This window comes from Leucoraja erinacea, chromosome 40 (genome assembly GCF_028641065.1).
Source record: "Leucoraja erinacea ecotype New England chromosome 40, Leri_hhj_1, whole genome shotgun sequence".
NCBI lineage: Eukaryota > Metazoa > Chordata > Chondrichthyes > Rajiformes > Rajidae > Leucoraja > Leucoraja erinaceus.
The window spans coordinates 2001282-2028706 of record NC_073416.1 but is presented as its reverse complement, the minus strand read 5'-3'; the positions used below and the strand labels follow the sequence as shown (position 1 = coordinate 2028706).

The window sequence follows — 27425 nt, the reverse complement described above, 5'->3', positions numbered from 1 at the left end:
CTCACTAACACTGCCTTAACACAGATCCTGACTCTATCCTGCATACAGCCATCGACCTTACACTGAATGTAGCAGTTGGTACCACACTGACCAGATTCAATTGTTCTCCAATTCTGACAGTCATTGAAGCAAAACCAAAAAAAAAACTGCATATGCTGGAATATGGGGAAAAAAATATATATATAAATGCTGGAAGAACACAGCCAGCCAAGCAGCCTCTGCGGAAGGCAAAAACCATTCCACACTTCGGGGCAGCGACTCATCCTGACCCGAAACGTTAACTGGTTTGTCTTTACGCAGATGCTGCTTGACCGACTGAGTTCTCGCAGCATTCCCGTGTTCTTGCGACAGTCACGGGTCTTGCCCTGACTGACTGCGTTCTGCATCCGTCCCTCACTGCTGTCTATGGCCTCAGCTTGCCTTCAGTGTCTTATCCCACCCTGACTGCCATCACTGGCGTTGACCTGAATACAGTTGTTGACACTGTGCTTGGCAATATACCTGAGCTGTTCCGAGCAACCTCGGTTTCTTATCGTGACCTCGGCTTCTGATTGTGTCGCGAGTTAAGTGAATGACCCTGTCACGAACCATTCCCTATTGCTGTGTGTTTTGCTTTACCCTGAGTGCATTCACTCTTTCCAATCCCCTTGTTCCAGTACTGTTTTTTAACTCTACTCAGCTGCAGTATTGACCCTTTAACACAAGCTCACCACTGCCCTCATTAATGCAAGTCCCCCCCCCCCCACTCCGAGCGCTGTTACTAGTCCTGGACACATGGGGTGACACCTTGAGCAGAATTACCCGATTCTAAGGTGCACAAAAATACCGGAGAAACTCAGCGGGTGCAGCAGCATCTATCGAGTGAAGGAAATAGGCAACGTTTCGGGACGAAACCCGGAAGGGTTTCGGCCCGAAACGTTGCCTATTTCCTTGGATTTCGGCCCGAAACGTTGCCTATTTCCTTGGGTTTCGGCCCGAAACGTTGCCTATTTCCTTGCGTTTCGGCCCGAAACGTTGCCTATTTCCTTGGGTTTCGGCCCGAAACGCTGCCTATTTCCTTCGCTCCATAGATGTTGCTGCACCCGCTGAGTTTCTCCAGCATTTTTGTCTACCTTCGATTTTCCAGCATCTGCAGTTCCTCCTTAAACACCTGATTCCAATCTCTGTTCTATCTCCAATTACAAATGGAGACTACATTCACATAAACTAACACTAGGTGCAGTTACTGACAGCACTCTCGATGTATTCTCAAAGGGATGGTGCATTACCCATTTCATTAACCCATTGAAAAAGCTTCAGCAAACCCTGCCCTTTCCGAATTCTAGTCCTTAAAAATATCTTCCATTGGTGTACCAATGTATAATTCATGCTAAAAATTCACATCCAACTGGAAAAGGATTAAAACTTAGTTGGATGATCAGCCATGGTCATATTGAATGGCGGCGCAGGCTCGAAGGGCCGAATGGCCTACTCCTGCACCTAATTTCTATGTTTCTATGTTTCTATGAAAGCAGCACAATATATGGACATTCAGACATTGCAGTTAAAAAAAAAACCCACCTGTATACAATGAAATGAGCTCAGCCACAAACAAAATAGTGGAAATACTTAGCTGGTCAAGAACTAACTATGGAGGAAGAAACGACATTAACATTTCATGTTGAAGCAACAACTAATTTTCTCTCTCCAAAAACGCTGAGTATTTCCAGAAGGTTGTTTTAATTTCAGATTTTCAATCAATCAACCTTTATTGTCATCTTGCAAAGCAACAATTGTACAGTGCAAAATGAGAAGACGTTTCCCAGGGAATACCAGAGCATCGCACATGAAACTTAAACCATTTCACACATAATAACAATAAAAATAATCCAGTCCCTGATGAAACAGTATAAATAGTTCAAAGCAGGTAAAACAGCAACAGTAAAACCAATCATTAAAATGTCCAGGGCAGTTGATTTGAGTGGCCAGTGCCAGAGTTAATAAAATGGCAGTGCAAAGCCGCAGAATCAGGTGACTGTGAGTACGGAGTGACTGTTTAGCAGCCTCACAGCCTGTGGCAGGAAACTGTTTAGCAGTCTGGAAGCATCTTTAGGTTTGGGGGGTTGAAAATAAGCTCTGGGATGCTCTAAGATTGTAATCCTCGTCTTAATTCTTAATGACTTTTTTTTTCAAATTATTTTCAGGGACAGAAAGGTGAACCAGGGGACATTAAAGATGTAAGTCACCTGCTCCTTATGAAATATCATTAAAAAATTCTGATACTTTCTCTGCTTTACATCATTTTACTGCAGCATCTGTTGTGTTAACTCATTGTGAAAAACAAATAATTATACACGGGCTTAGTTTAATTATTTGCTGCAATATTTACCAAATCATTGATTTGCATGAAGATGCTGAGGTTATGGCCTAATATCTGTGAATAATTCGAAGGTAGACACAAAAATGCTGGAGTGACTCAGCGGGACAGGCATGCGGCACCTCTGGAGAGAAGGAATGGGTGACGTTTCGGGTCGAGACCCTTCTTCAGACCCGAAACATCACCCATTCCTTCTCTCCAGAGATGCTGCCTGTCCTGCTGAGTTACTCCAGCATCTTGTGTCTACCTTTGATCTAAACCAGCATCTGCAGTTCTTTCCTACACATTATCAGTTTGATTTAAATCATTTGCAATAGCAGTTAGATATTTTAAACGATTCATTTTTTTTCAATATGTAGTTGCAATATTCATAATATTGGTAAATTATCACTTCAGCCAGATTGAGGATTGCAAATGTTTACATTGCCTTTGTATATTTCCCAGGTTGTTGGACCAAATGGACCTCCAGGCCCACAAGTGAGTATCTCACAATAAACGTTCCCACTCCTTTCAAATTTTATGCCAACTGTTGGGACCTTCGGAAGCATGTTGAATCTCTTCGTAATTCGCCTTTACTTCTTCCTTAGGGACCAGCTGGAGAACAGGGAGTAAGGGGGTTACGTGGAGAAAAAGGTGAAATGGTGAGTGAACTTTGTAACTGTAGATGGCTAGTGCATGTGCCTTTAACATAGTGACCTCACCACCCTTAACCACTCCCCCTATTAGGTGTATAATTGCATGTTCCCTCCCTGGTGTCGCTCTCTCTAGCTCCGGTGACAGACCACGTACAGCTAGTATAGTAATGATGTGAACAGTCAATAAAGCTACAGTTAAGACAATGTGTTGTTGAGACTTCTTTACATGGTGTCAGAAGTGGGATTCTTTACAGTAACGCGATCCATAAAATATATTGACCTTGACTTTGTGTGGTCCAGAGTAGGGGGAATCAGGACAAGGAAGTCTCCATCACTCCCATCAGCAAGAAGTGGATGTTGAGGCAGTTCTTCCATCGATTGCACATTCTGATGTTTTGTGCATTATTGTTTTTATTAATTTTCCTCTCCAACCTGTTGGTATTTTCTGTTTGATTGTAGGGTGCGGCTGGTCCTCGTGGCCGAGATGGAGAACCTGGAACTCCTGGGAACCCTGGACCACCTGGCCTACCTGGAACATCTGGCAGGCCTGACTTTGGCGGGGTAAGTACAATTCAAATCAATAGGAGGTCAAGCTGTTCCGCAGTGTGCAACCCAGTCTCTCTGCTCCTCAAGTCCGAATTGTATCGCAGTTGGGTTTTAGCATTAGATTCATTTTCCCCCTTTTACTTTTTAATAATAATAATAATAATAATAATAATATATTTTATTGTCATTGCACATAAGTGCAACGAGATTTGGTATGCAGCTTCCATCCAATGTCATGACTTAAATAACTAATCAAATTTAGATTTAGATACCCTGAATTTGTATTTTAATTATAAACAATTTAAGATAAAACGGACACTCATCCATTGGGTCCATTTTGGGGCTTTAAGAGTCTCTGTCATCCAGTTACATACAATCTTCAGGAAGATCAAAGCCGTCTCAGCGTTCCATGAATGTATTTAAAAGAGGAGATGGGGGGGAAAAGGCCAGGTTTTCCATCAACGCCATCCCACTCTTAAATGGTGAGACCTCCACACACTAAGCCTGCGTTTCATAACCCTTTATCAATTTATTTGTCTCCAGGAGGAATCAAATTCAGGCTATTCCGCACATGTACACTTTTCCAAATGGATTCACCTGATATTGGCCAGGAACTGGGATTTTAACAAAATGTTTCCCCTTACCTAACCCAAGGGTAATGAAGGTTAATTGGAGCACACTCACCAGTTGAGATCACCTAACTCAGCCCAGTCATGGATTAGAACTGGTGATGTTTCTTCCCAGAGGCCATTCGGACTGTAAACGCCTATCTCACCAGGGGCTAACTCTACTGAACGTTTTTCCTTCCATTATTTATTATGTAAAAGAATATGTGTGTTATGATTGTGTTTATAGTTTGTTTGGTTGTTTGTCTTTTGCACAAAAGTCCGCGAGCATTGCCACTTTCATTTCGCTGCACATCTCGTATGTGTATGTGACAAATATACTTGACTTGACTTGACTTGACTTGTTCATTTTGAACTTATCAAAGGAAGTCACCCCTAAGAATATCTCAAACCAATGACAAATTCTAAACCATATATTTGAATCTGTCTGGTGACTGCCTCCCCTTTGATACAGTCTGGGTCACCCATTCTCTTTCAGTTACTTGTCGGCCATTTTACTTCAAACTTAAGGTTGTAATAATAGAAATACTAGGAATATTTCCCAATAAATAGAACCGTCTATTCATCTTAACCCAATTTTTTCCCATTGTACCTGTTTTCTTTCACAAATTAATTTCTCAGAAATTATGTTTGGGTGACTGGGATATTTTTGGTATTGGCTCTGACTGCTCAGTTTTAGAAGCCGACACAGTTAATTACAAAGACTTACAAGGACCTTCCACCCTTGAAATTAATAGTATTATTTATAGAAATATGAATTAGCTGAGCCTGTAACAGTGAAAAAAATAGAGATAGAAGTCGGAGTTATATGAACCGATTTTCTTCTTCCATTAATGATCTTACAAAGTAACCTCTTTATAATTGACTATCGAAACGGCCATCTTAAATGCGATACATGTTAAAGAAAGAATTCAAAAGACAGATTTGAATTTATATCAGACTTCTTAGAAACATCTCAAAATACTTAGTGTATGATGAATGACCTTAAGTCCAGTGCTTTGTAAAATTTAGGCAGAAACATCAGCTGGTTTTGCACACAGTAAAACCCAACTAATGAGGCAAAGACAATGAGACTAATTGGCTTGGATGGTATAGCTCAAAGAAAGAAACTTTGCTGGGACATTAACTAAGTTTGCATGAAATGTGAATTTTAAGAACACAGGAAATCAAAAAAAAAAAAAAAAGAATTTAGTGGCAAGATCTATTATTGTGAGGGACTGTGCTACAATTTTTCTCTGATGTATGACACAAATGTAGAAAGTGACAGTAAGAATATTGAAGCTCATAAATGAGATTGTAAATTGACGTGACTTTAGCAGGAGTAAAATAAGAGATGGTGATCGCATGTGTTACTTATTGGGCGTGTCCCACTTACGTGACTTTGTCGGCGACTGCCGGCACCCGACGCAGTTTGCAGCAGGTCCCCGAACATTTTCAACATGTTGAAAACCCAGCGGCGGCCAGAACAAGGTACGACTCTTTGGGCGACTACTCACAGCCGTACAGGCTTCATTCCGCGATATGTCGCCTGTACGGTCGTGAGTCGTCTCCTCAGTCGCCCAAAGGGTTGCAGCGTCTTTCTGGTCGCCGCTGAATTTTCAACATGTTGAACATTTTCGGAGACCTGCAACGACCTATGACGGGTGCCGGCAGTCAGCGAAAAAGTTGCGTACGTGCGACAGGCCCGTTGCTGTTACATGATTACTGTTTTATTCTAAATAAAACAAACCCCTTCTTATGTTCTGCCCCCACAAAGCGCTTCATCTGCAGTTTACTAGTGAGAGTGCCAGTTTCCACCAAGTCAAGGACTGTTTTGCACACTAGGCTCACAAACAAAGAATTAGATTGGAACTACCACAAGTATATATTGCATCAGGCCGAACACTGAGTGCAGATTTTTGTAGCCAGATCTTTCCAAAGAATATAATGCAAATCCATTAGACAATAGACAATAGGTGCAGGAGGAGGCCATTCGGCCCTTCGAGCCAGCACCGCCATTCAATGTGATCATGGCTGATCATCCCCAATCAGTACCCCGTTCCTGCCTTCTCCCCATATCCCCTGACTCCGCTATTTTTAAGAGCCCTATCTAGCTCTCTCTTGAAAGTATTCAGAGAACCGGCCTCCACTGAGGCAGAGAATTCCACAGACTCACCACTCTCTGAGAGAAAAAGTGTTTCCTTGTCTCCGTTCTAAATGACCGACCCCTTATTCTTAAACTGTGTGTGTGTGTGGCCCCTGGTTCTGGACTCCCCCAACATCGGGAACGTGTTTCCTGCCTCTAGCGTGTCTTAGCTGTTTCCCCCCCAAACAATGGGTTGAGACATTGTGACATTGTCGTGATATTATGCACGTGGACCTCAGATTTCGTTCACTAGGATGTTCCTGCAAAAGGTGATGAAGTAAAACCACATCGCTAATTCAAGCTTTTTTGTTTACTTCAACAGAGCTTTGCTTCTCAAATGGCTCGAGGGTTTGACGAGAAAGCAGGAGGTGCTCAGATGGGTGTCATGCAAGGACCAATGGTAAGAAAGGCGTTTATTTCCTATTTCCTATCATAATTCATATAACCATATAACAATTACAGCACGGAAACAGGCCATCTCGGCTCTACAAGTCCGTGCCGAACAATTATTCTCCCCTAGTCCCATCTACCTGCACTCAGACCATAACCTTCCATTCCTTTCCCATCCATATACCTGTCCAACTTATTTTTAAATGATAAAATCGAACCTGCCTCCACCACTTCCACTTGGAGATCATTCCACACAGCTACCACTACCACTCTCTGAGTAAAGAAGTTCCCCCTCATGTTACCCCTAAACTTCTGAAGTCATGTCCTCGTGTTTGAATCTTCCCTACTCTCAATGGGAAAACCTTATCCACGTCAAATTCTAGGAGTATCAATGTTGTATTCAGCTGACACCTCTAGTCTCTATTAATTGTAGTTATGTAAATAAGCTGTAATCAAACTTTTACAATTGCCATATATTTGCATCTTGATATCTGAATCCATTTACATAATGAGGTTATGTATGCAAAGTTAAAGATCATGTGATAGGTGTACAATTAGGCCATTCGGCCCATCAAGTCTACTCCTCCATTCAATCATGGCTCTATCTCTCCCTTCTAATTCAATTCTCCTGCCTTCTCCCCATAACCTCTAGTATGTAGTATTAAACTAGTACCTCCGAGTGTATCTCTCAATTACTATCCATCATATCTCACCATTCATACACAGTCCCATATCTTCCTGACTGTTACTTTTAATTCATCTCTTTTATTTCATTACCTGACCATATATTATTTCCTTTTACTTTTTCAGGCAGACTAACAATTTTCCTTGCAGTTCCCTCAGGCTTGCTAATTGAAGGACCCTTTGTACCTGGGCTAGTTTTTGATCTCTATCTGTATCACAGCTCCAACGCGTACTGTTGTCTTGTATCACAGAATCTCTCATTTTCATGTCCACTGCGACTTTCTGCTACATATAAGGTTTAGGACTTGACAAAGTTGCACTGACAAATTTCAAACATAGCTCACCCAAAATCAGCCTGACCAGTGCAAAATATTGAAAAATATTCAGGTAATAATTCAAAATAAGCGGGAGATAGTCTCGACAAGATTGCTCTGACTGGATGGGCCAAATGGCATCCAGCAAGTTGAAATTAGTTTAGTTTGGAGATACAGCGGGCAAACGGGCCCTTTGGCCCATCGAGTCCCCGCCGACCAGCGATTCCCGTACACTATCCCACTGCACACTAGGGACAATTTACAATGTAACCAAAGTCAATTAACCTGCAAACCTGGACGTCTTTGGAACTTTTTTGCTAGATTTTAAAACTATTGCAGTCAATGCCAGCACTGCCAACACTTGCTGTGTCCCTGACTGTATTCATTACTTTTGCGAGCTGCAGTGAATTGTAACAATGTACAGGCCTTGAAGGAGGGTCTTAAAATTCATTTATACTTTAGGTGCATTTAATTTTTTTTTTTTTATTTCAATAAGATGCTAACTAATGTACACAAATGTGTACTGGTAAATAATTCAGCATTGCCTCCACAGACATTCTCAAATATTGAGACCAAGTTTGCACAGAGTTTAGAAAAAACTTAAGGATACTTAAGCCTGATTGTACTGACTTCTGGCTGATTTTGCATTCGGCAATATGGAAATATATTTTGGTGTAAACCAGAGGGAGAATTAATTCCCAATTACATAATGACACACAACTAAGAGGCCACTTATTCAACTTAAAATTCCACTAAAATTCAAAGCTATTAAGTGCATCTTTTGGAATTTGTACCTTTTGGTCTCATTTATATTCTGAACGTGTTGCATTTAAGTTCCATCTTGTGCCAGCGTTCGACACAGTATAGAATTCCCAAGCATTCCGATTTTCCATTGAGATTGAATTCTCCAAATTCCTCCAGTCTGCCTATTGAAAGCAATCCAGAATATATTGAATGCAAATCTGGACACTATTTATCTTTGCATATTGCATTCATCCAATATGAATTAACTGTATGTCATTTCCAGCATTATGTAGATATTCCTGTTATGATCCTTTATTTTCCCATTGGTTATATTAGACAGCTGCAAAACTATTATTTGTTTTCCCAATTTGTAAAATACTTTGAGGATAGGATGGGGATCCAAGTTAGTGTTACAGTATTGCCCCATGATAATCAGGGGCTGGGAATGGCAGGAATATTCCACTGGGATCAGGGGGAAAAGATAAGCAACGTTATGGGATAAAAATCAACAAACATCCACTGTGATAGGAATCGGCAGTATCCCACTGGGATAATTAGATAAGGATCCATGGCATTCCACTGCACCCAGGAATAGGGATATCCCACTTTGGAATTAGCGATGTCCCATTGGGATCATGGAATGGAAACCAATGTTCCACTGGGATCATGAGATAGGGGGTCAGATGTTATCACCTGGGTTCATAGGATAGAGATCGATGGTGTCTCACTGAAACTATGAAATAGGGATCACCAATGGGTTGGGATTCATTAATGTCTTACTGGGATCATGGAACAGCAATACCCCACTGGATAATATGATAGGACAAAGTGCTACTCCACAGGGATGAGAGGATAAGGATATAGCAGTTGGGAGGTCATGTTGCAGTTGTATCAGACGTTGGTGAGACCGCATTTAGAATATTGTGTTCAGTTCTGGGCACCGTGTTATAGGAAAGATATTGTCAAGCTTGAAAGGGTTCAGAGAAGATTTACGAGGATGTTGCCAGGACTAGAGGGTGTGAGCTACAGGGAGAGGTTGAGCAGGCTGGGTCTCTATTCCTTGGAGCGCAGGAGGATGAGGGGTGATCTTATAGAGGTGTACAAAATCACGAGAGGAATAGATCGGGTAGATTCACAGAGTCTCTTGCCCAGAGTTGGGGAATCAAGGACCAGAGGTTCAAGGTGAAGGGGGAAAGATTGAATAGGAATCTGAGGGATAACTTTACACCCACACAAAGGGTGGTGAGTGTATGGAACGAGCTGCCAGAGGAGGTAGTTGAAGCAGGGACTGGGTAGAGACAGTTAGACAGGTATATGGATCGGACTGGTTTGGAGGGATATGGACCATGCGCAGGCAATTGGGGCTAGTGTAGCTGGGGCATGTTGGCCGGTGTGGGCGAGTTGGGCTGAAGGGCCTGTTTCCACACTCTATCACTCTATGACTATCAGCAAAGTCATACTGGGGCCATGGGAGAGGGGCCACTGTGATAACTGGATGGGAAATAACAATGTCCCACTGGAATAGTGGGATAGGAATCAGGAATGGCCCACTGAGATTGGGTGTAGGAAGGAACTGCAGATGCTGGCTTACACCAAAGGCGGACACAAAGTGCTGGAGTAACTCAGCGGGCCAGGCACCATCTCTGGAGAGAAGGAATGGGTGACGTTTTGAAACGTCATTCCTTCTCTCCAGAGATGACGCCTGTCCCGCTGAGTTACCCGAGCATCTTGTGTCTGTCCCACTGGAATTATTTATCCCCATTCACTGATGTCCCTCTGCTGCTTTTGCACAATGGGCTCAGCAAACCCACACTGGGAAAAGGGACTAAAAATGAGCCACTGTGACCTTGGAATAGGGATCAGTAATATCCCACTGTGATCATGGGATGGGTATATCATTGCCCCACCAGAGTCATGGGACTATGGTTCACCAATGTCCTGCTAAAATCATGGGATCAAGTTGAAATGATGTCCGACTGGTGTCATAGAATAAGGGCGAGCATGTTCGACTGGGTGTGTATGAAGGAACAGCAGATATCATTTATATCTCACTGCCATCATGAGATTAGGATCATAGGGTTTGGGTTCAGCAATGTCCCGATGGGTTTGTGAATTGAATTGAATTGAATTCCATTTCTGTCAGGGCGCAGGCATCTTTACCTGTCTTTCCTTGAGAGTCTTCTTTGTATAACCTGATAAATCCCTAACCTCGTTACCTTGTATAACCTTATACATCTCGAACCTCATTACATGCCTCCTCGCCTGTGATGTTTTTGATTCAAGCACTATTCCAAACTCGCTCCAATATCCCCTTCAAATTTGTTCGTCAGTCTCAATTCCACAACACTCCTCTTTGTGTGCTGGTCCTTTTTATTTTAAAGCATGGTAGTTAATCCTCAACAAAGCTGACATTCCTGAGCTTGATGTTGTGACGAGAGTTGTCATGCTCTGAGTTGCAGTCTGCCTCAGGAATGTGCTGTTAGGGGTTTTCTGCACTTCATGTTCTTTCCATGTATGCAACCTCTCTCTACATTGCACTGCTGCCTGTCTACATCACATTCTCAGTTCTTTCTGCCCTCCTTTAGCACTCATGTCAGCCACGGCTTTCCACATGCTTCTGGAAAGCAACTGTTCGAATGGCACGATCTTTATAATCTGTCGTTGGTGTTTGAAATTGAATTATGTTCGGGTTTCATACTTGAAGTTGCCATTTCACTAACATTATCATGTCAAAAAACATTTGGTGAAAATAGTATTCATTCCATAAATGCCCCGATACCCAAATACACAGTCCAGGGTGTGGACACTCTAGCAGGCGGAGTTCATTCAGGGTTGTATGATGCAAATTTCAGAAGGTTCTCAATGAGAAGATATCAGTATATTAAGCATAAAACCAAGGATGAATTTCACCATCTCTGTTGTGTTCTTTACATAGTGTGTCTGGTACCCTTTACTTGTAATCATCTCTTTGATATTCTTACATTATACTTGACTTCTTACATTATATAGACCTCCTTATTCTTTCCATTTCTATTTCCTGTTGTTTAATTCAGATTCAGATTCAGATTCAACTTTAATTGTCATTGTCAGAGACAACGAAATGCACTATAATACAATTATACATATAATATCAGAAGCAGAATCACACTTTATTCGCCAAGTATATTTTGCAACATACGAGGAATTTCATAGATATAAGTATAACATATAAGTATAATACTAGTACAGGGTTTTTGCATCTTATATTCAGATGTTTGTAGCATTTTCACAGGTTCTCTCGAGACAAAAGTCATTAAACACAGTCTCTCACTGGGCTCTCAGTGTCTGTCCACATCACATACAAACTGTCAACTTCCTGTTTTAGAAATGCATCTGTATATAGCCATTATTTATCACCTATATCCACATCCCCATATATATGTACCCATTTGCATCTATGGTGACATATGCACTGATTTATAGTAACGTATCCCAAGACACTCCTTCATAAACACCTATTCGTAGTTAACTCCATCCAATTCACTATCCACACACAGCCAACATGATGTAGACAAAGCTCCTGTTATACATACTCATCCATAACATCGCTCTCTTTACATAGATGTCCCCAAACCAATCCATCTGTAACTGTATACCCAGCTCCTCTCTGCGCGCATCCTTTTCTGACCTATACAACTCTCCATGCACAAGCCCATCCAGAAGTACCTGGAACCAAACACTTCCATCCCATTTTAATGTTCCTGACCATTTCAGCATCACCATCTATCACTGTTTATTAAGCTTTGAGTATCCACGCCCATATCTAATACCAACCAGAAACAATAGTTTAGAAAAACAGCATGGAAACAGGCCCACCGAGTCCGTGCTGGCCAGCGATCCCCGCAAACTAACATTATCCTACACACACTGGGGACAATTTACAATTTTACCAAACCCAATTAACCTACAAACCTTTACGCCTTTGGAGTGTGGGAGGAAACCGGAGCTCCCGGAGAAAACCCACGCAGGTCACGGGGAGAACGTACAAACTCCGTGCAGGCAGTACCCACAGTCGGGATGAAACCTGGGTCTCTGGCGCAGTGAGGCAGCAACTCTATCGCTGTGTCACTGTGGCCGCCCACAATAATGTCTGGTCCTATACATCCACATTGTTACTCCAGATCTGTGGATAGCACCACCGCATACATATATCTTGAAGTATTCAAAATGGCCGACTTCTGCCAACACTAACTCATCCTGTGCTTCATTTGCAGGGCCCCATGGGACCTCGTGGACCCCCAGGACCCACAGGTGTTCCCGTAAGTATTGATGCGCTGACACAATTCTGCAGGTTGTGTAAAGTTATGAACATAATACGCAACTATCTGCAGGGAAATTTGATTTAAAATTGAAGAGAATCCTGCATTTTAGTTCTCCTGCGATGTATCACTCTTGGATTTCTTCTGTTGACAGGGTCCCCAAGGTTTCCAAGGGTCTGCTGGAGAAGCTGGTGAATCTGGTGCTGCTGTAAGTATCCCAGACAAGACAACTGAATCAATTGATGCTCTGATTGAAGAATGAATGTGATTCAGTAAAAGGAAGAGAAACTGTGACCTTTACTCTGGGATCTCTTTGAAGGTTTTTAAATATTGTGACGTTAAATGATGTCTTCAAGGAGAAAATGCTAGTTTAGTTTAGAGATACAGAGCGGAAATAGCCGACAGAGTCCGTGCCGACCAGCGATCCCCTGCACATTAACACTATCCTACACTCACTGGGGACAATTTACATGTATACCAAGCCAATTAACCTACAACATGAACCTGTACGCCTTTGGAGTGTGGGAGGAAACCGGAGCTCCCGGGGAAAACCCACGCAGGTCACGAGTAGAACGTACAAACTCCGTACAGACAAGCACCCGTAGTCGGGATCGAACCCGGGTCTCTGGCGCTGTGAGGCAGCGACACTACCCGCTGCGCCACCGTGCCGCCGTTGTCTTCAGAGGGCTCTGAAATCTTATCCATTGAGCAGTTGACAAAAACAACGCTAGGAAGAGCCCTGCTTCATTCCACATCAAGGGGCTATGGGTAGTGTTATGGGGATAGATGTTGGGGACTATAGTTAATAGTAGGCAGGTGAGTGGAATGGCAAATTGACATTTATTTAAGCTATCTTTGGCTATTGACTAAGTTAGCATGTTATCATTCACATTGCTGTTGGACACCTTTCATTTTGGAGGAGGGGGGGGGGGGGGGGGGGGGGGGGAGGGACCATTATGGTCCGAGGTTAAATAAACTTGTGCGATTCTCTCTAGTAAATGATTGTTTCTTTGTTCCAGGGTCCCATGGGTCCCCGTGGTCCTCCTGGACCTTCTGGCAAACCTGGCGATGATGTAAGCAGTTGATTTAGTTGGTCAGAGTTTTAATTTGAATTTCAGACTGTCCTGCACAGTCCTATCCAGGAGGATTAATGGATCATCCCTATTTATTTCACAGGGTGAGGCTGGAAAAGCTGGAAAACCCGGAGACCGTGGACCTCCAGGACCACAGGTACAGTGGAATTCTGATCTAATTTACAAATGAAAGAAAATCGCATGACATTAGTTGACGGGCTTGGTTGCATATGTGATCTGCACTTTGTTGTCAAGCTGGCAGATAAATTATCTTGATGGACATCATTAAATGAAGCACAAGAAACAGAAATTCGAGGAAGACAAGGTTGATCCATTTCCGGTAGTTAGAAAAACCCTTAAAACCAGTTATCTACCTGGACACTTCAAATTACACTGACTCCACTGATAATACAGACCCCCTCAAAGTGAGCTATTCTGCCCTCTAATAATCTTCCTCCATAATCTAGGCAAACATTTTTATCCTATTTATGTTCTGCGATGTCTTTTTTTTAGTCCAAGTCGTATTTCTATTTTCTATTTCAAAATCTTGTGTTGGTTAGGCCATGTTAGTTACTTCAAGCCAATGCCTGATAATCATTACAAAACAATATTACAGTACTCGCATTATAATTTAATATAGACTAGTATTACAGCATTCTTGTAAATGCTACCTAGGGAGCCTTTTTACAAGAAGGCGTGTGCATGTTATCGACAGTCGACACATAACAATCAGAATAATAATAATAATAATAATAATTTTATTTATAGAGCACTTTAAAAACAAACATAGCTGCAACAAAGTGCTGTACATCACTAATCATTGACAAAAAAGTTAATACACACCAAAAATAACAATCAAAAGAAATAGTAGGAAAAGACATGTAAAATAAAGAAACATCAAAAACACCACAAACAGAAGCAAAGCCTCAGGCATGGTCAAAAGCCAGGGAGTACAAATGTGTTTTAACACTGGATTTGAAGATGGACAGTGAAGGGGCCTGTCTGATGTGCAACGGCAGGGTGTTCCAGAGTGCCGGAGCAGCAACAGAGAAGGCTCTATCCCCTCTGAGCCTCCGACTAGACCTTGGTACCTCCAGGAGCAGCTGACCAGCTGACCTGAGGGACCGGGCAGGAGCGTATGGGTGGAGCAGCTCAGAGAGGTAAGGCGGGGCGAGCCCATTCAGAGATTTAAAAACAAATAACAGTATCTTAAAATGAACCCGAAAGTGCACCGGGTGAATAGGGAGAAATGTTTCAGTAACGTCAGCAAAACAGTATGAAGCATTTTACCAAAGTACATTATTAGACTTCATATGCAAACAAGTTAGCGTTATATGACCATGCTATGAAATTTCATAAGCATGAAACCTGTTTTATATATTGTTAATCGCAAATGAAAATAAGTAGTGCCAATATTTTGCTCCAAAATGAATCAATTATGTTCTGCCCTGAAGATTATTCTCCTTCTTATTAAGAAAACACATTACAGTAAGGAACAGGAAGTGGCTAAAACAAAATGCTGAAACTTTACCTCACATGTTGCTTTTCTCCTTTTATCTCGCCAGGGTGCTCGCGGTTTCCCAGGAACCCCAGGTCTTCCAGGTGTCAAAGGTCACAGGGTCAGTACCTCAGTTATAACGCCAGTCTGGAGGTCCTCAAATGTCTCCAAGCATGTGATATGTTGATCTCTTTATTGTTAAGGATAAGGGGGAAGTCTTTTAGGACCGAGATGAGAAAAAAGAAATTCACACAGAGAGTGGAATTCTCTGCCACAGAAAGTAGTTGAGGCCACAGGTCATTGGCTATATTTAAGAGGGAGTTAGATGTGGCCCTTGTGGCCCAGAAGGTTGTGGCTATGGGGATCATTGAATGGCGGTATGGAGAGAAGGCTGAAGGTACACCTATTTACTGAACCTAAAATGTTGCTACCTGATGAGAAAATCATTTTTTTTTCAAGAGAGAATTGTGGATTCTTCAGCTAGTTGAGGCCACAGTTCAGGTCTAAAGGAGTTAGATGTGGCCCTTGTGGCTAAGGGATCAGGGGGGGGAGAAAAGCAGGTACAGGATACTGGCCTACTGAAGCGTTTTCAAGAGAGATGATCAGCTCTTAGGCCTAAAGGAAGCTATGGGGGAAAAAGATCATCAGCCATTGAATGGCGGTGCAGGCTTGAAGGGCTGAATGGCCTACTCCTGCACCTATTGTCTATGTTTCTATGATAAAAAAAAAAAATCAATAGCAAATTAAGTAGAAAACCCGTGCTTGAAAGCTGGACACACATTTCAGTCTTTCTTTAATTGAACAAAGATAACTTTGGCCTTGATATGTTGTTTTCTCTTTACCTTGCAGGGGTACTCTGGTCTTGATGGAGCAAAGGGTGAGACTGGTGCCGCAGGTGCAAAGGTACGGAAGACGCATCAATATTTCATCGACGTGTGACTTGTCTTGTTAGATTTAGTATTCTGAAACTATCTTCTGGAATTCTTCTCTGAGCAGAGCAGTTCCATTTGGGACGGGGTCGATTCCAATCTGGAACAAGCTTGTTCAGAAATGTACCATGTTGGGGATGTGGGGCAGTTAAAATTTGGGTTTAAGAAGGAACTGTGCAGATGCTGGAAAATCGAAGGTAGACAAAAGTGCTGGAGAAACTCAGCGGGTGCAGCAGCATCTATGGAGCGAAGGAAATAGGCAACGTTTCGGGACGAAACCCTTCTTCAAACCCGAAATCCTGAAGGAAATAGGCAACGTTTCGGGACGAAACCCTTCTTCAGACCCGAAATCCTGAAGGAAATAGGCAACGTTTCTGGACGAAACCCTACTTCAAACCCGAAATCCTGAAGGAAATAGGCAACGTTTCGGGCCGAAACCCTTCCGGGTTTCGGCCCGAAACGTTACCTATTTCCTTCGCTCCATAGATGCTGCTGCACCCGCTGAGTTTCTCCAGCATTTTTGTCCAGTTAAAATTTAGGGATTGGTCTGACTGTATATAAACAGGCATGTTTGTATGTCGAGAAACAAGTGTCTAAAGAAATAAAAACCCTCTGGGATAGGCTGACATTTCACAATCTGGAACAAGCCTGTGATACGATGTTTTATTCTGAGATAGTTCCTGTGAGTGGGATTTGTCAGTTTTGAACGATGTCAATCCAGTCTGTATACTAGTCAGTAGCTGAGTTTGGAACAAGCGAGTACCGTAGGCTGGATGAGGCAAGATGACTCTCTAGTGGGAAGGAATCCACTTTTATTTTGCCGGGAACTCGTTGGGAATCATTTATCAGCAACCCTTTACCAGAAAGGGCCGCAATCCACTGAACAGTAGGAACACCATTTTCCACTGCTCTCTGCAGATCAGGTATGCACAGTGGCGGACTGGCCAGGGTGTCAGCTTGCCCGATGGCAAGTAGGCCCCTGATGAAGCGGGGCCCCCTATATAAGGGGAAATCCTTTAAAACCGAGATGAGAAGAACTTTTTTCACGCAGAGAGTGGTGAATCTCTGGAACTCTCTGCCACAGAGGGTAGTTGAGGCCAGTTCATTGGCTATATTTAAGAGGGAGTTAGATGTGGCCCTTGTGGCTAAAGGGATCAGAGGGTATGGAGAGAAGGCAGGTACGGGATACTGAGTTGGATGATCAGCCATGATCATATTGAATGGCGAATGGTGCAGGCTCGAAGGGCCGAATGGCCTCTACTCCTGCACCTAATTTCTATGTTCTATGTTTCTATATCAAGTGGGCCTGTGACGAAGTGGGCCCCCTTTGTCTCCTGGCAACCAATATTTTTAGACCCAGTCCGCCCCTGAGTATGCACCACTACATTTCCCTCCTCAGTTGAGGTAGGCATCCCAAATAGGTTTGGCCTAGAAATTGAATGTCACCCTTATGCCCCCGTCCCACTTAGGAAACCTGAACGGAAACCTCTGGAGACTTTGCGCCCCATCCAAGGTTCCTGGAGGTTTTTGTCAGTCTCCCCACCTGCTTCCACTACCTGCAACCACCTGCAACCTCCGGGAGCCGCACGGAAACCTTGGGTGGGGCGCAAAGTCTCCAGAGGTTTCCGTTCAGGTTTCCTAAGTGGGACAGGGGGCATTCATGGTTGTGCCAGGGCGACATTCCTGCCCTCAGTCGGAACACCAAATCAAAGACAATTGTGAGGCTGGGAAAATGTACTTTTAGAAAATAGTTTGGGTGCTTTTCACCCTGCTCCCTGCAATAAAATACAATCTGTATAGTGCCTAACAACAGCGACCCAATCATTTTATTGTAGCTGTGTGTTTGCTGGTCAGAATCATGGGACGTGTATCAGTGCCCCAACGTAGCGGTCTCCATAGCAACCAAAGTGGGTTGGGTACCCATGGCTTCAGTGGATATAGCTTTTCCTCCCCATCCCCTCCACCTCCTACCTCGACAAGATTCGGCAGAGGTCAACCACTACGAGACCCATCTTCATCACTTTGAAGAGAGTATACCTGCTGGGCCTACCTGAGACCGAACAGTGGTATGTGAAATAAACATGGCAACAGGTGAAATGCACACAGCTACATGTTCAAGGTCTTCGATGACACCTTTTTAATGAATGTCTCCTTGCCGACTTGCTGTGGAGTCTGCTGCTGGTATTACTGGGAGCAAAAATGAAGGTTGTGTGTTGCATATTGCTTGTTCCAACTTCAGCTTGTGAGGCAGAGGTGACTGTGTTTCACATTGACAACATCATCACATGCACAAATGATGCCAGGAAAGCATCAACAGCATTAAGGTCAATTGTATCCTAAGGTACCTAGCTCTAGGTCCCAGATGGGGGTGACTTCCAGCATAAATGGGCCTCTAAAACATTCACAAAATGTGCATAAAGAAGGGGAAACTATGCACTTCAGCTTAATTTACGGCATTCATAATTGCTTTGGAATCATAAACCAATGGTAGTACATAAAATAAAGCTCAGTCCTTTCATCTGGATGCTTTCAAGAGAGAGCTAGATAGGGCTCTTAAAGATAGCGGAGTCAGGGGATATGGGGAGAAGGCAGGAACGGGGTTACTGATTGTGGATGATCAGCCATGATCACATTGAATGGCGGTGCTGGCTCGAAGGGCCGAATGGCCTCTACTCCTGCACCTACTGTCTATTGTCTATTGTCAATCGACTATATTAATATCAGCAAATGCAAACTGGAAATCACTTTCAGATTAATGAACTAGACTAGGCTGAGTAATCTCCATTGCCAAAACGAATTATTATGTAATATCTGACATAAGTTATGAAACAATTGAGATTGGCTTTCAAGATTTGTGGAGAAATACAGCGAGTAAAGTTGGCATGTCTTGAGTGGGAAGAAGGAGTGTGTTTCAGAACAAGTCAGGAGAAGATGGAATGGGACTGGTTTTATTTCCAGGAGCTGTTTCAAGTGGGTACTGGTGAGAGGTTGTCTAGGTGGGTTGGGTTTCCTCTCTGACGAAAACCCTATTGGGAAGAAAGTAGATATCATGAATGGGGCAGTGCCCAGTGTGTGCATAATGTCAGGCATCCACTCTTGCAGTAGTGGGGAAAACATTGGTGAACAATGCTTAATGTTCCTGTTTACTAATTGCAATGTTCTCGCTGACTATGTTGAAAGTAACATTCTCTCTCCATGCAGGGTGAATCTGGTGCTGCAGGAGAGAATGGAGCTCCAGGTCCCATGGTAAGTCTAGTTTTCCTTTTAACTCCAGCGATGCTTCTTTGATATATAAAACCACAAGATAACCATTATTATAATTGATTGTGATAACTCTAAATGGTAATTAATATTGCATAAATTGCATCAACATTAAATTAAGGTCACTTCTTTGACCAGCAGGAAGTTTTTGAGCTCAAAGACGATACTTTTTTCTTGACAGGGTCCACGTGGTCTTCCCGGTGAGAGGGGGCGTCCTGGATCACCTGGTTCAGCTGTAAGTACATCTGGATGAACAGAAGTGTTGAACACTAATGTCTATCGCACACAGCATACCTCTGTCAGAACATGCCACAGATTTCATATTCAAACTGAATCATAGATCAAAATTTATTTTCAATATATTACCTTGTTTCAAAACCACATAAGTTGGAATGGGAAAGAACAGGGGAGCAGGAACAAGGGTGAAGTTCAACAGTCAAAAGAGTCACGAGTGTTTTATTGTCATGTGTCCCAGCTAGAACAATGACATTCTTCCTTGCAGCAGCACAACACCATATGTAAACATGGTACTCTGTAGACAATATAGTAAATGAGTAAAGGTTCAGTGTATGTATACTGTATATATAAATACACACACACACACATACGTAAAACATACAAGCAAACAATAACAGTGCAAAATGACAAAACCAATGACTCCCAAGTCCATGTAGTTCAGAGCTCATTTGGAGGTTGTAGTGTTTACATGTGTACTTCTTATAAGGGAAAGATGCTGGCTGAGGCCAGTTAAATGGGAATGAGAGGAGAAATGTTTCAGAAAGACAGCACTGGCACTGAGGTAAATTGTGTGCAGTTTTATAATCACAATTTGACATAGCAAATATTGGAATATCTCTCAATCCATTCACACTTGATATAAATAAATGCTGCATCTACTCCATACTTACACAATCAAACCTTGTGAATGTTACAGCTACTTTGGACTTCAAAGCATTTCATCAAGGTGTTCTTGCATTAACACGAATCAGTAATGTTGACTCAGCCTTTTTATTTTACAGGGAGCTCGTGGTAATGATGGTCTTCCTGGTCCAGCTGGTCCTCCCGTGAGTATCTCAAGTTAAATATGAGCATACGATTTGGAGCGAGAATTAGTAGGCCTCAAGCCTGCTCCACCTTTTAATAAGCTCATGGACAAATCTGACTTTAAACCTAAACTCCATATTCCTGCACTACTGTGGAATCTTTAACACACTTACTTACCAAGAATCTATCTACCTCCTCCTTAAAAACATTCAAAGATTCTGCCTCCAACGCAGTTTGAGAAAGGGAGTTCCAAAGGCCTTGGATCATCAAAAAGAATGAAGATTGCAATAATCTCTATCTTAAATGACTTTTCCTTTATTTTTAAGCAGTGACCCCAAGTTCAAGACTTTCCTGCAAGTGGAAATATCCTCCCCATTACTGACCCGCTGAGTTACTCCAGCATTTTGTGTCTGACTTGCCATCATCATCCTTCAGGATCTTAGATGCATCAATCAAGCCCCTTCTTATAAGCTCCTGTAGATATATTTTATATCTATCAACTCCTCCAGTCAATCATTTAATTAACGGCAAATACTGTTTTGTACTCGTGTCCACCTTTTTCTCAAATTTTTGTCCAAGCAATCTTGCCATCTTTGTTTAAGAAGGAACTGCAGATGCTGGAAAATCGAAGGTGGACAAAAATGCTGGAGAAACTCAGCGGGTGAGGCAGCATCTCAGATGCTGCCTCACCCGCTGAGTTTCTCCAGCATTTTTGTCCACCTTCGATTATTGTTTTTATCATATAGGTGAAACTTCACATTGTTAGTAATAAATTAATTTAAAAAATGTTGATAATTTTCACGCAGTTCGTACTAGAAGTTTTCTCAGGTCAGAAATTAATAGGTTAAAATAACGAAGATTAAATTAGCGTCTCCCACCTCCTGTTTCTTTAAATCGGAGCATAAAGGGCCTGTCCTTGCGGACTCCATGCGGCAAGCGCGACCTAACGTGGTCGCTTGAGCCGTACGGCCTCGCGGGGCCGGTCCAACTTCGATCACCGTATGGAGTTGTGCGGAGCTGGTCCCGACATCGCGCGGGGTTCCAGGAAAACTGACCGTGTTCAAAAATTCCGCGCGGCAACGTCTGCAATGGCTTGCAAACGTCTGCAAGCGCGGCAATGGTCTCGACGGGCGTGCGCGGAGTCTTGACGCCGTACGCCACGAGCGAACTTCCCGCGGACTTCGCTCGAACTTCACGCGGCCCCCGTTTCCGGTTTGGTCGCGCTTGCCGCATGCAGGTCGCCCTTTATAATCCACTGGTATTCAGTTACCTTTGAGTTGTTAAAGATCAAAATGAATCTTTCTGTGTTGTTTCTTAGCATTGACTAAATCCTGTCAGATGATCATTTTTAGCTTCTGCTCTGTTCTGCTTTGTAATTATTTCTCACGTGTTTCCCTTCAGGGTCCAGTTGGTCCTGCTGGTGCTCCCGGTTTCCCAGGTGCTCCAGGTTCTAAGGTGAGTGGAAGCTTCAGGAGATAATCACTCAACCTATTTATTACAGCTGACACCCTGAACAGACGGCAGCACTAATGACATTCCTGTGAGAGCTGGGCTGAATATAAAAAGACGTAGGGGCCCCTTCTTTTCTCTGCACCCGCCCTCATTTTTTACAGTTCAGAACAGAGAAAGAATGAGGGAGAGAGAGAGAGGGAAAGAGAAAGAAAGAGAGAGAGAGAGAGACTTGGCAGGATAACCAGAGGACAGGAATTCCAGGTTCCAAGAGGCACAAGCTGATTAAATAAAGCAAGCCTTTGAGCTGAGAACTGAATGCAGAGAACTAGAGGCCACGGGCAACATTCTTTCACCCGTTCATGACACTCAAGGGACAGAAAGGCACAGACTCGGAGATCTGCATTGACAAGTGAGATTTATTTCCATTCACCTGCAGGATAGGCATTTGGAAAACTTGACTGGACCTGGTTCAAGGTTTCACCCCCTATGCAATTTGATGTACGTACTCTGAAAGACTCAAAGTGCGGTTACACTTAAAGGCTCAAACACTCAAGCTTGAAACAAGATAGTTATCTTCCTATAGATAACTTGCCCATTATCATTTAACCTGGGCCAGCGATCAAGGTCACATACACTTCATGTAACCTAAACAAAATCCCTTTTTATTTGCCTTGTCTTTGGATAGTGCCATGCCTTAAAATATGTCAAACTAAAGTAGCAGTTATTTAAAATTCTCTTTAGAAATATTCCTCGTAAAATGTTCTACTGAGATTAAAATGATTGACGTTGTACGTAAAGGACTTGGGTAAAGCTCAAACTAAATCTCCAGCAAAAAAAATGCTTTGGATGTTTGAGGCACGTCAGAACATATTGTTAATGGACAAGTGAGTCGATTTCTTGTAGCATCCAATCTTTGTAAGATTAAAAAAAGTTCATTGATTTTGGCTTAAAGTTCCTTATCTTACTGTATCCTTCAGAGGGACCTCTGCTCTCGATGGATATATAAGAAACCTTGATTGGTTTTATGCGCAGCTGGGTAGGCTGAGATTATAAAATGGAAGCAAATAATAGAAATGTAATTTAGTTGAGAGATACAGCGCGGAAACAGGCCCTTCGGCCCATCAGGTCCACGCCGACTAGCTATCCCCGCATATTAACACACACTCGGGACAATTTTGACATTTACCAAGCCAATGAACCTACATATCTGTACGTCTTTGGAGTGTCTACTGAAATCTGAGATAAAGCAGATTTCAGTAGGCAGAGGGGATATAATCGAGTGCCTTCCATCAACTGCCCCTTCCCATTCTGACACACAGTAAAGTTAGAAAACTACACTATGAGTTGTCTCCGTTCACTTCCAACTGCTGAGATGATTCAGTGTTTATGTGGCAAGGAATGTTATTAAAGCAAAACAAAATTGTGCAACAGAGGAATGAAGGAGAGTGAAGAGAGAAAGTGGAAAAGTCTTGGTCCAACTGTTTCAATACAAATTTCATTGCAAATGTTGGTTCTATTATATTGTTTAAATGTTGCTGTCAAAATGAGTCAGCCAGTTTTAGCGTAGTGACCTTGCACTCAGATATCCCTCTCTTGTAATTCAAAGCATGTAAATGGAGGTTAGCTGCAGCAGTGCTATTTTCATTCAGTCTCCACAAAACCACGGGATGCGGTTTGTGCTGCCACTCTGGAATGTCCCCATCACAAACCTTTTCATCCATTGGCTCGACATCTCTCCATACAATCTGTCTGAGACTGGTTCACAATCTTTCCAAAAAATTTGACCTCAAGATGATCTTTGGACCTTGTATCTGCACCATCACTAAATATCGCTTAGAACACCGACCGAGACATCATTGGGCTGTGCCCCACCTCAGCTCAAACATTGTGAGCTCTTGACCTAACACTTCTCATACACTCCTGACTGCACTTCCTTGTTCCACCCTTTATAAACTTAAAATCAACCAACACTCCAACTTCTTGCCTGAATCCGAACTTGTTCAAAGTGCTGATCACCACCCACCATCGCCCTGTTTGTGTCCTATATTCGGCAATCTCTTTGCTCGAATACTGGATTTGATCCACGTAAATGATTTGTTAAATGACCTCCCACTTTGTGTGATTCAATTTTCTGTCGACATCTGTTTTTTTTTTAACTACTGCCTTGTTTAATTCACCTGAGTGTTTATGTTGTATCTCCAACTGAAGCTTGACTAATACATCTCTTCATAAAGTTACCAGTCACATCCCAATAACTGCGGCGTGTGCAATTCAGATGACATTTAAAAAAAAAACATGAATGCCCTTCACTGGCTGCGAGCTAACTACCATCAACAAAATAACTTGTACCAAAGAGTTAAGTTATAAAGGAAGGTTAGGCAATCTGGGCTGTTTTCTGTGGAAAAGAGACTTTCAAGGACCTAATCAAAGGGCTCATGATTATGAAAATCAATCAACACAAAGCTTTTATAGAGAGTAGAACCATGGGTTGAAAGGCATTTTGGTGGAAATGATTTATGCTCAACTTTCCTGTTCCTGAAAATTGTTCTTAATATTGTCCCAACAATATGTTCTTGCCGTATGTATTTATTTAATAAACCCTGTAAAGCCATTGCCGAACTTAGCTGCAAAGTCCTTAAACTCCTGAAAATCTAAATGTACTTTCTTGAAGTGTTTGAGTTGAGAGTTTACCAGATCAGGATTTTAAATACATTTTCTTTGAAACCTTTTTTCCAAATCACTGGATATGCTCTATAGTAACGCCATTCAGCACAAGCCATACCCACATTGATGAATGCTTTCCATTTTTGAATGCATGGCCTATACCAATACCACTGGGATCAGCTACCCCAAACACACTTGGCACACTTCATATTTGTACAACAGTGTATACACACTGGAGTTATTCCAGACCACAATTTACAGTGCAGCGCCTCATCCGAATCACTGGATGTACTCTTAACCAAGAGCACTGGGAATAACCTGACCCAAAATATTCAGCCCACGACATACACATACAACTTGACATGAGGGTACACAAATCACTGCTGATACCCAGTATCCAAAACCATGAGATACATTTTTGGACATCTTCCACACCCACACTAGTGGGTATCATAGTATTAGTAGTCATGTCCTGTACCCATATCACCTTTCTAGCCAAATTCTCCAATCAATGAAACACTCATATTACTGGGCATGGGTCAAAACTAATTATTAGACACAAGCTTAACTAGTGGATGTGATTTGTATCAGATTGGGTGTCTTTATTTCCAAGTGCATGCTGCCAGTCATTTATTTATCCCTATAACCATCATGGCGAGTTGACATTGGTGATATAGTGGTTATGCTACCAGAAAAGCAGCTTGAATTATGGATCGTTACTTCTGAAATATGAGTTCAAAGCTCACCAAGGAGCCTTGGGTTTAAATTCAAGTCATTATTTAACATTGGGAATTTCATGGAACAAAGCAAGTAGCTAACCTCAAAACTACCGGATTGATGGAACAAAATAATCTGGTTCGCTTGTGTCCTTCAAGGTAGAAATCTGCCATCCTTGCCCAAATAGGCCTCGCTGTGCCTCCAGGCCTATCAATATGGTTGATTTAATGGCCTCCTCAGTTTCAGAGGCAATTAGCGATGGACAATAGTTTGCACCACTGCTAGCAATGTCCTCATTCTATGAATGAATTAGTAAAATAGATTATTATCATTACCCATATTCATTGGACATGGCCTGCACCATGACTTGTATCCAAACAACTGGTTGTGCAGATATGACTTTTGTGCCCATCATTGGCTGTGACTTTTACCTATGCCACCAAGCATGTTGTCAGACATTTTTTAAGGCATCGAACATCATGGGAGTGTGACAAATCAAAATCAAGGGATTTACAAGGGGGAGTAAAATTTTCCATTGGTAATTGTGTGGTATTTGATATTTATCAACTTTATTGATTTCAATATGGATCATTCTAACCTTAGCATAACTAGGTGCAGCAATCTGCAACTTTCCCATTATCTAAATCTTTCTTCATTAGCACCATAGAAATACACATGCTTGCTTGCCAGTAGCAAATGTCAGTATTACTTTAAGAATAATTGAATTTGTTATATTTTTGGATTATGGCAGAGAATGCCGCGCTGGTCTTAATATTGCTGGACATTGGCCTAACGCTTGCTTTCTGTTTATTCCACGCAGGGTGAAGCTGGTCCAACTGGTGCTCGTGGCCCTGAGGGTGCCCAGGGTTCAAGAGGAGAGTCAGGAACCCCAGGATCGCCAGGTCCCGCTGGAGCTCCAGTAAGTTATCAAATCGATTCATCAGACTTGATCATTTTTCACCAAATGCAAAAAAACATCGCACAGCACCTAAATATCTTTGTAGAAAGTTGTCGGTCACAGATTAAGCAACAAACAGCCTGACTTCATTTGTTGAATGCCTTGAGGCTACTTGGCTGTGACCAAATATCAAAATTTGATGGTCTGTCCTTATGGTTGGTCACTAGATTCTTCTCCACTCCAACTAAGAGAGATTGAGTTCCATACAGCATAGAAACTGATCAAATCTATGCTTTCAAATATATCTGTAAAGTTCTTTTCCTAAATAGTGTACACTAGAGTCAGAGAGTCGTATAGCGTGGAAACAGGCCGATCGGCCCAACATGTCCACAACGACAAACATGTCCCATCTATACTATCCCCACTTGCCAACATTTGGCCCATATCCCTTTAAACCTGTCCTATCCATATAGGTTTACCAAAATATTAATCACAAATGTGCAACCGTATGCTTTCAAAATAGTACAGTAACCGTCTGTGTCCATTATAAAATCTTATTTTTGTAAATATGCACGCTCGGTCTTGCTGTTTTAATATTACAACGACTTACATCTCCTGTGTGTGCCTTTGCAGGGCAACCCTGGTACTGATGGTATTCCTGGATCCAAAGGTTCAGCTGTAAGTACAACTCCAATATTTTCTCACTTGTACTTATTTTACAAGTGTACGTATTATTGTACATATTATACATAGTAAATCCATCTTCCTGAATTATCAAAAGTAGGTTTGAATTCTCGTATCTCGCAATCGTTGTCCCAAACTGATTTTAAAGTCTTTGGAGAATTCTCAGCCTGTGGAGCACTTAATAAGGAAAAACTCTTTTAATGTATAATAAAAGTGTTTTTGACAACCGAATATTGATCTTTCCATCATTACTTTCCAGTGCAGTCTTCTAAGTCTTTGGAGCAATATGAGATTAATATATTTACAGAGAATAATAGTCGGAGTAAACATTACAGAGCAAACTATTTTTGCATGTACAGTACTTTAAAACAGCATTGCCTAGAACTGGACAATTTGGCAGTTGCTTGATGAGGGCAACATTTCTTTAAGTAATTCCTGTGCGACAAATCAATTGATTTGGCACAGGGTGATTTTCATCAATTCTGTG

At 42.2% G+C, this 27425-nt stretch overlaps 1 protein-coding gene across 3 annotated transcripts in view; it reads left to right on the top strand.

The window, feature by feature from the left end:
* The window catches only part of col2a1a (collagen, type II, alpha 1a), a 76964-nt gene that overhangs the window by 6494 nt on the left and 43045 nt on the right, over positions 1-27425 (top strand). For all 3 annotated transcript variants that reach the window (XM_055664617.1, XM_055664616.1, XM_055664618.1), the window contains 17 exons: positions 2184-2216; positions 2801-2833; positions 2944-2997; positions 3451-3552; positions 6611-6688; positions 12674-12718; positions 12873-12926; positions 13738-13791; positions 13895-13948; positions 15357-15410; positions 16139-16192; positions 19420-19464; positions 19661-19714; positions 20499-20543; positions 21925-21978; positions 26177-26275; positions 26888-26932. In XM_055664617.1, the coding sequence (XP_055520592.1) occupies positions 2184-2216; positions 2801-2833; positions 2944-2997; positions 3451-3552; positions 6611-6688; positions 12674-12718; positions 12873-12926; positions 13738-13791; positions 13895-13948; positions 15357-15410; positions 16139-16192; positions 19420-19464; positions 19661-19714; positions 20499-20543; positions 21925-21978; positions 26177-26275; positions 26888-26932 (957 nt within the window). The remainder of the gene's footprint in view (positions 1-2183; positions 2217-2800; positions 2834-2943; positions 2998-3450; positions 3553-6610; positions 6689-12673; positions 12719-12872; positions 12927-13737; positions 13792-13894; positions 13949-15356; positions 15411-16138; positions 16193-19419; positions 19465-19660; positions 19715-20498; positions 20544-21924; positions 21979-26176; positions 26276-26887; positions 26933-27425) is intronic.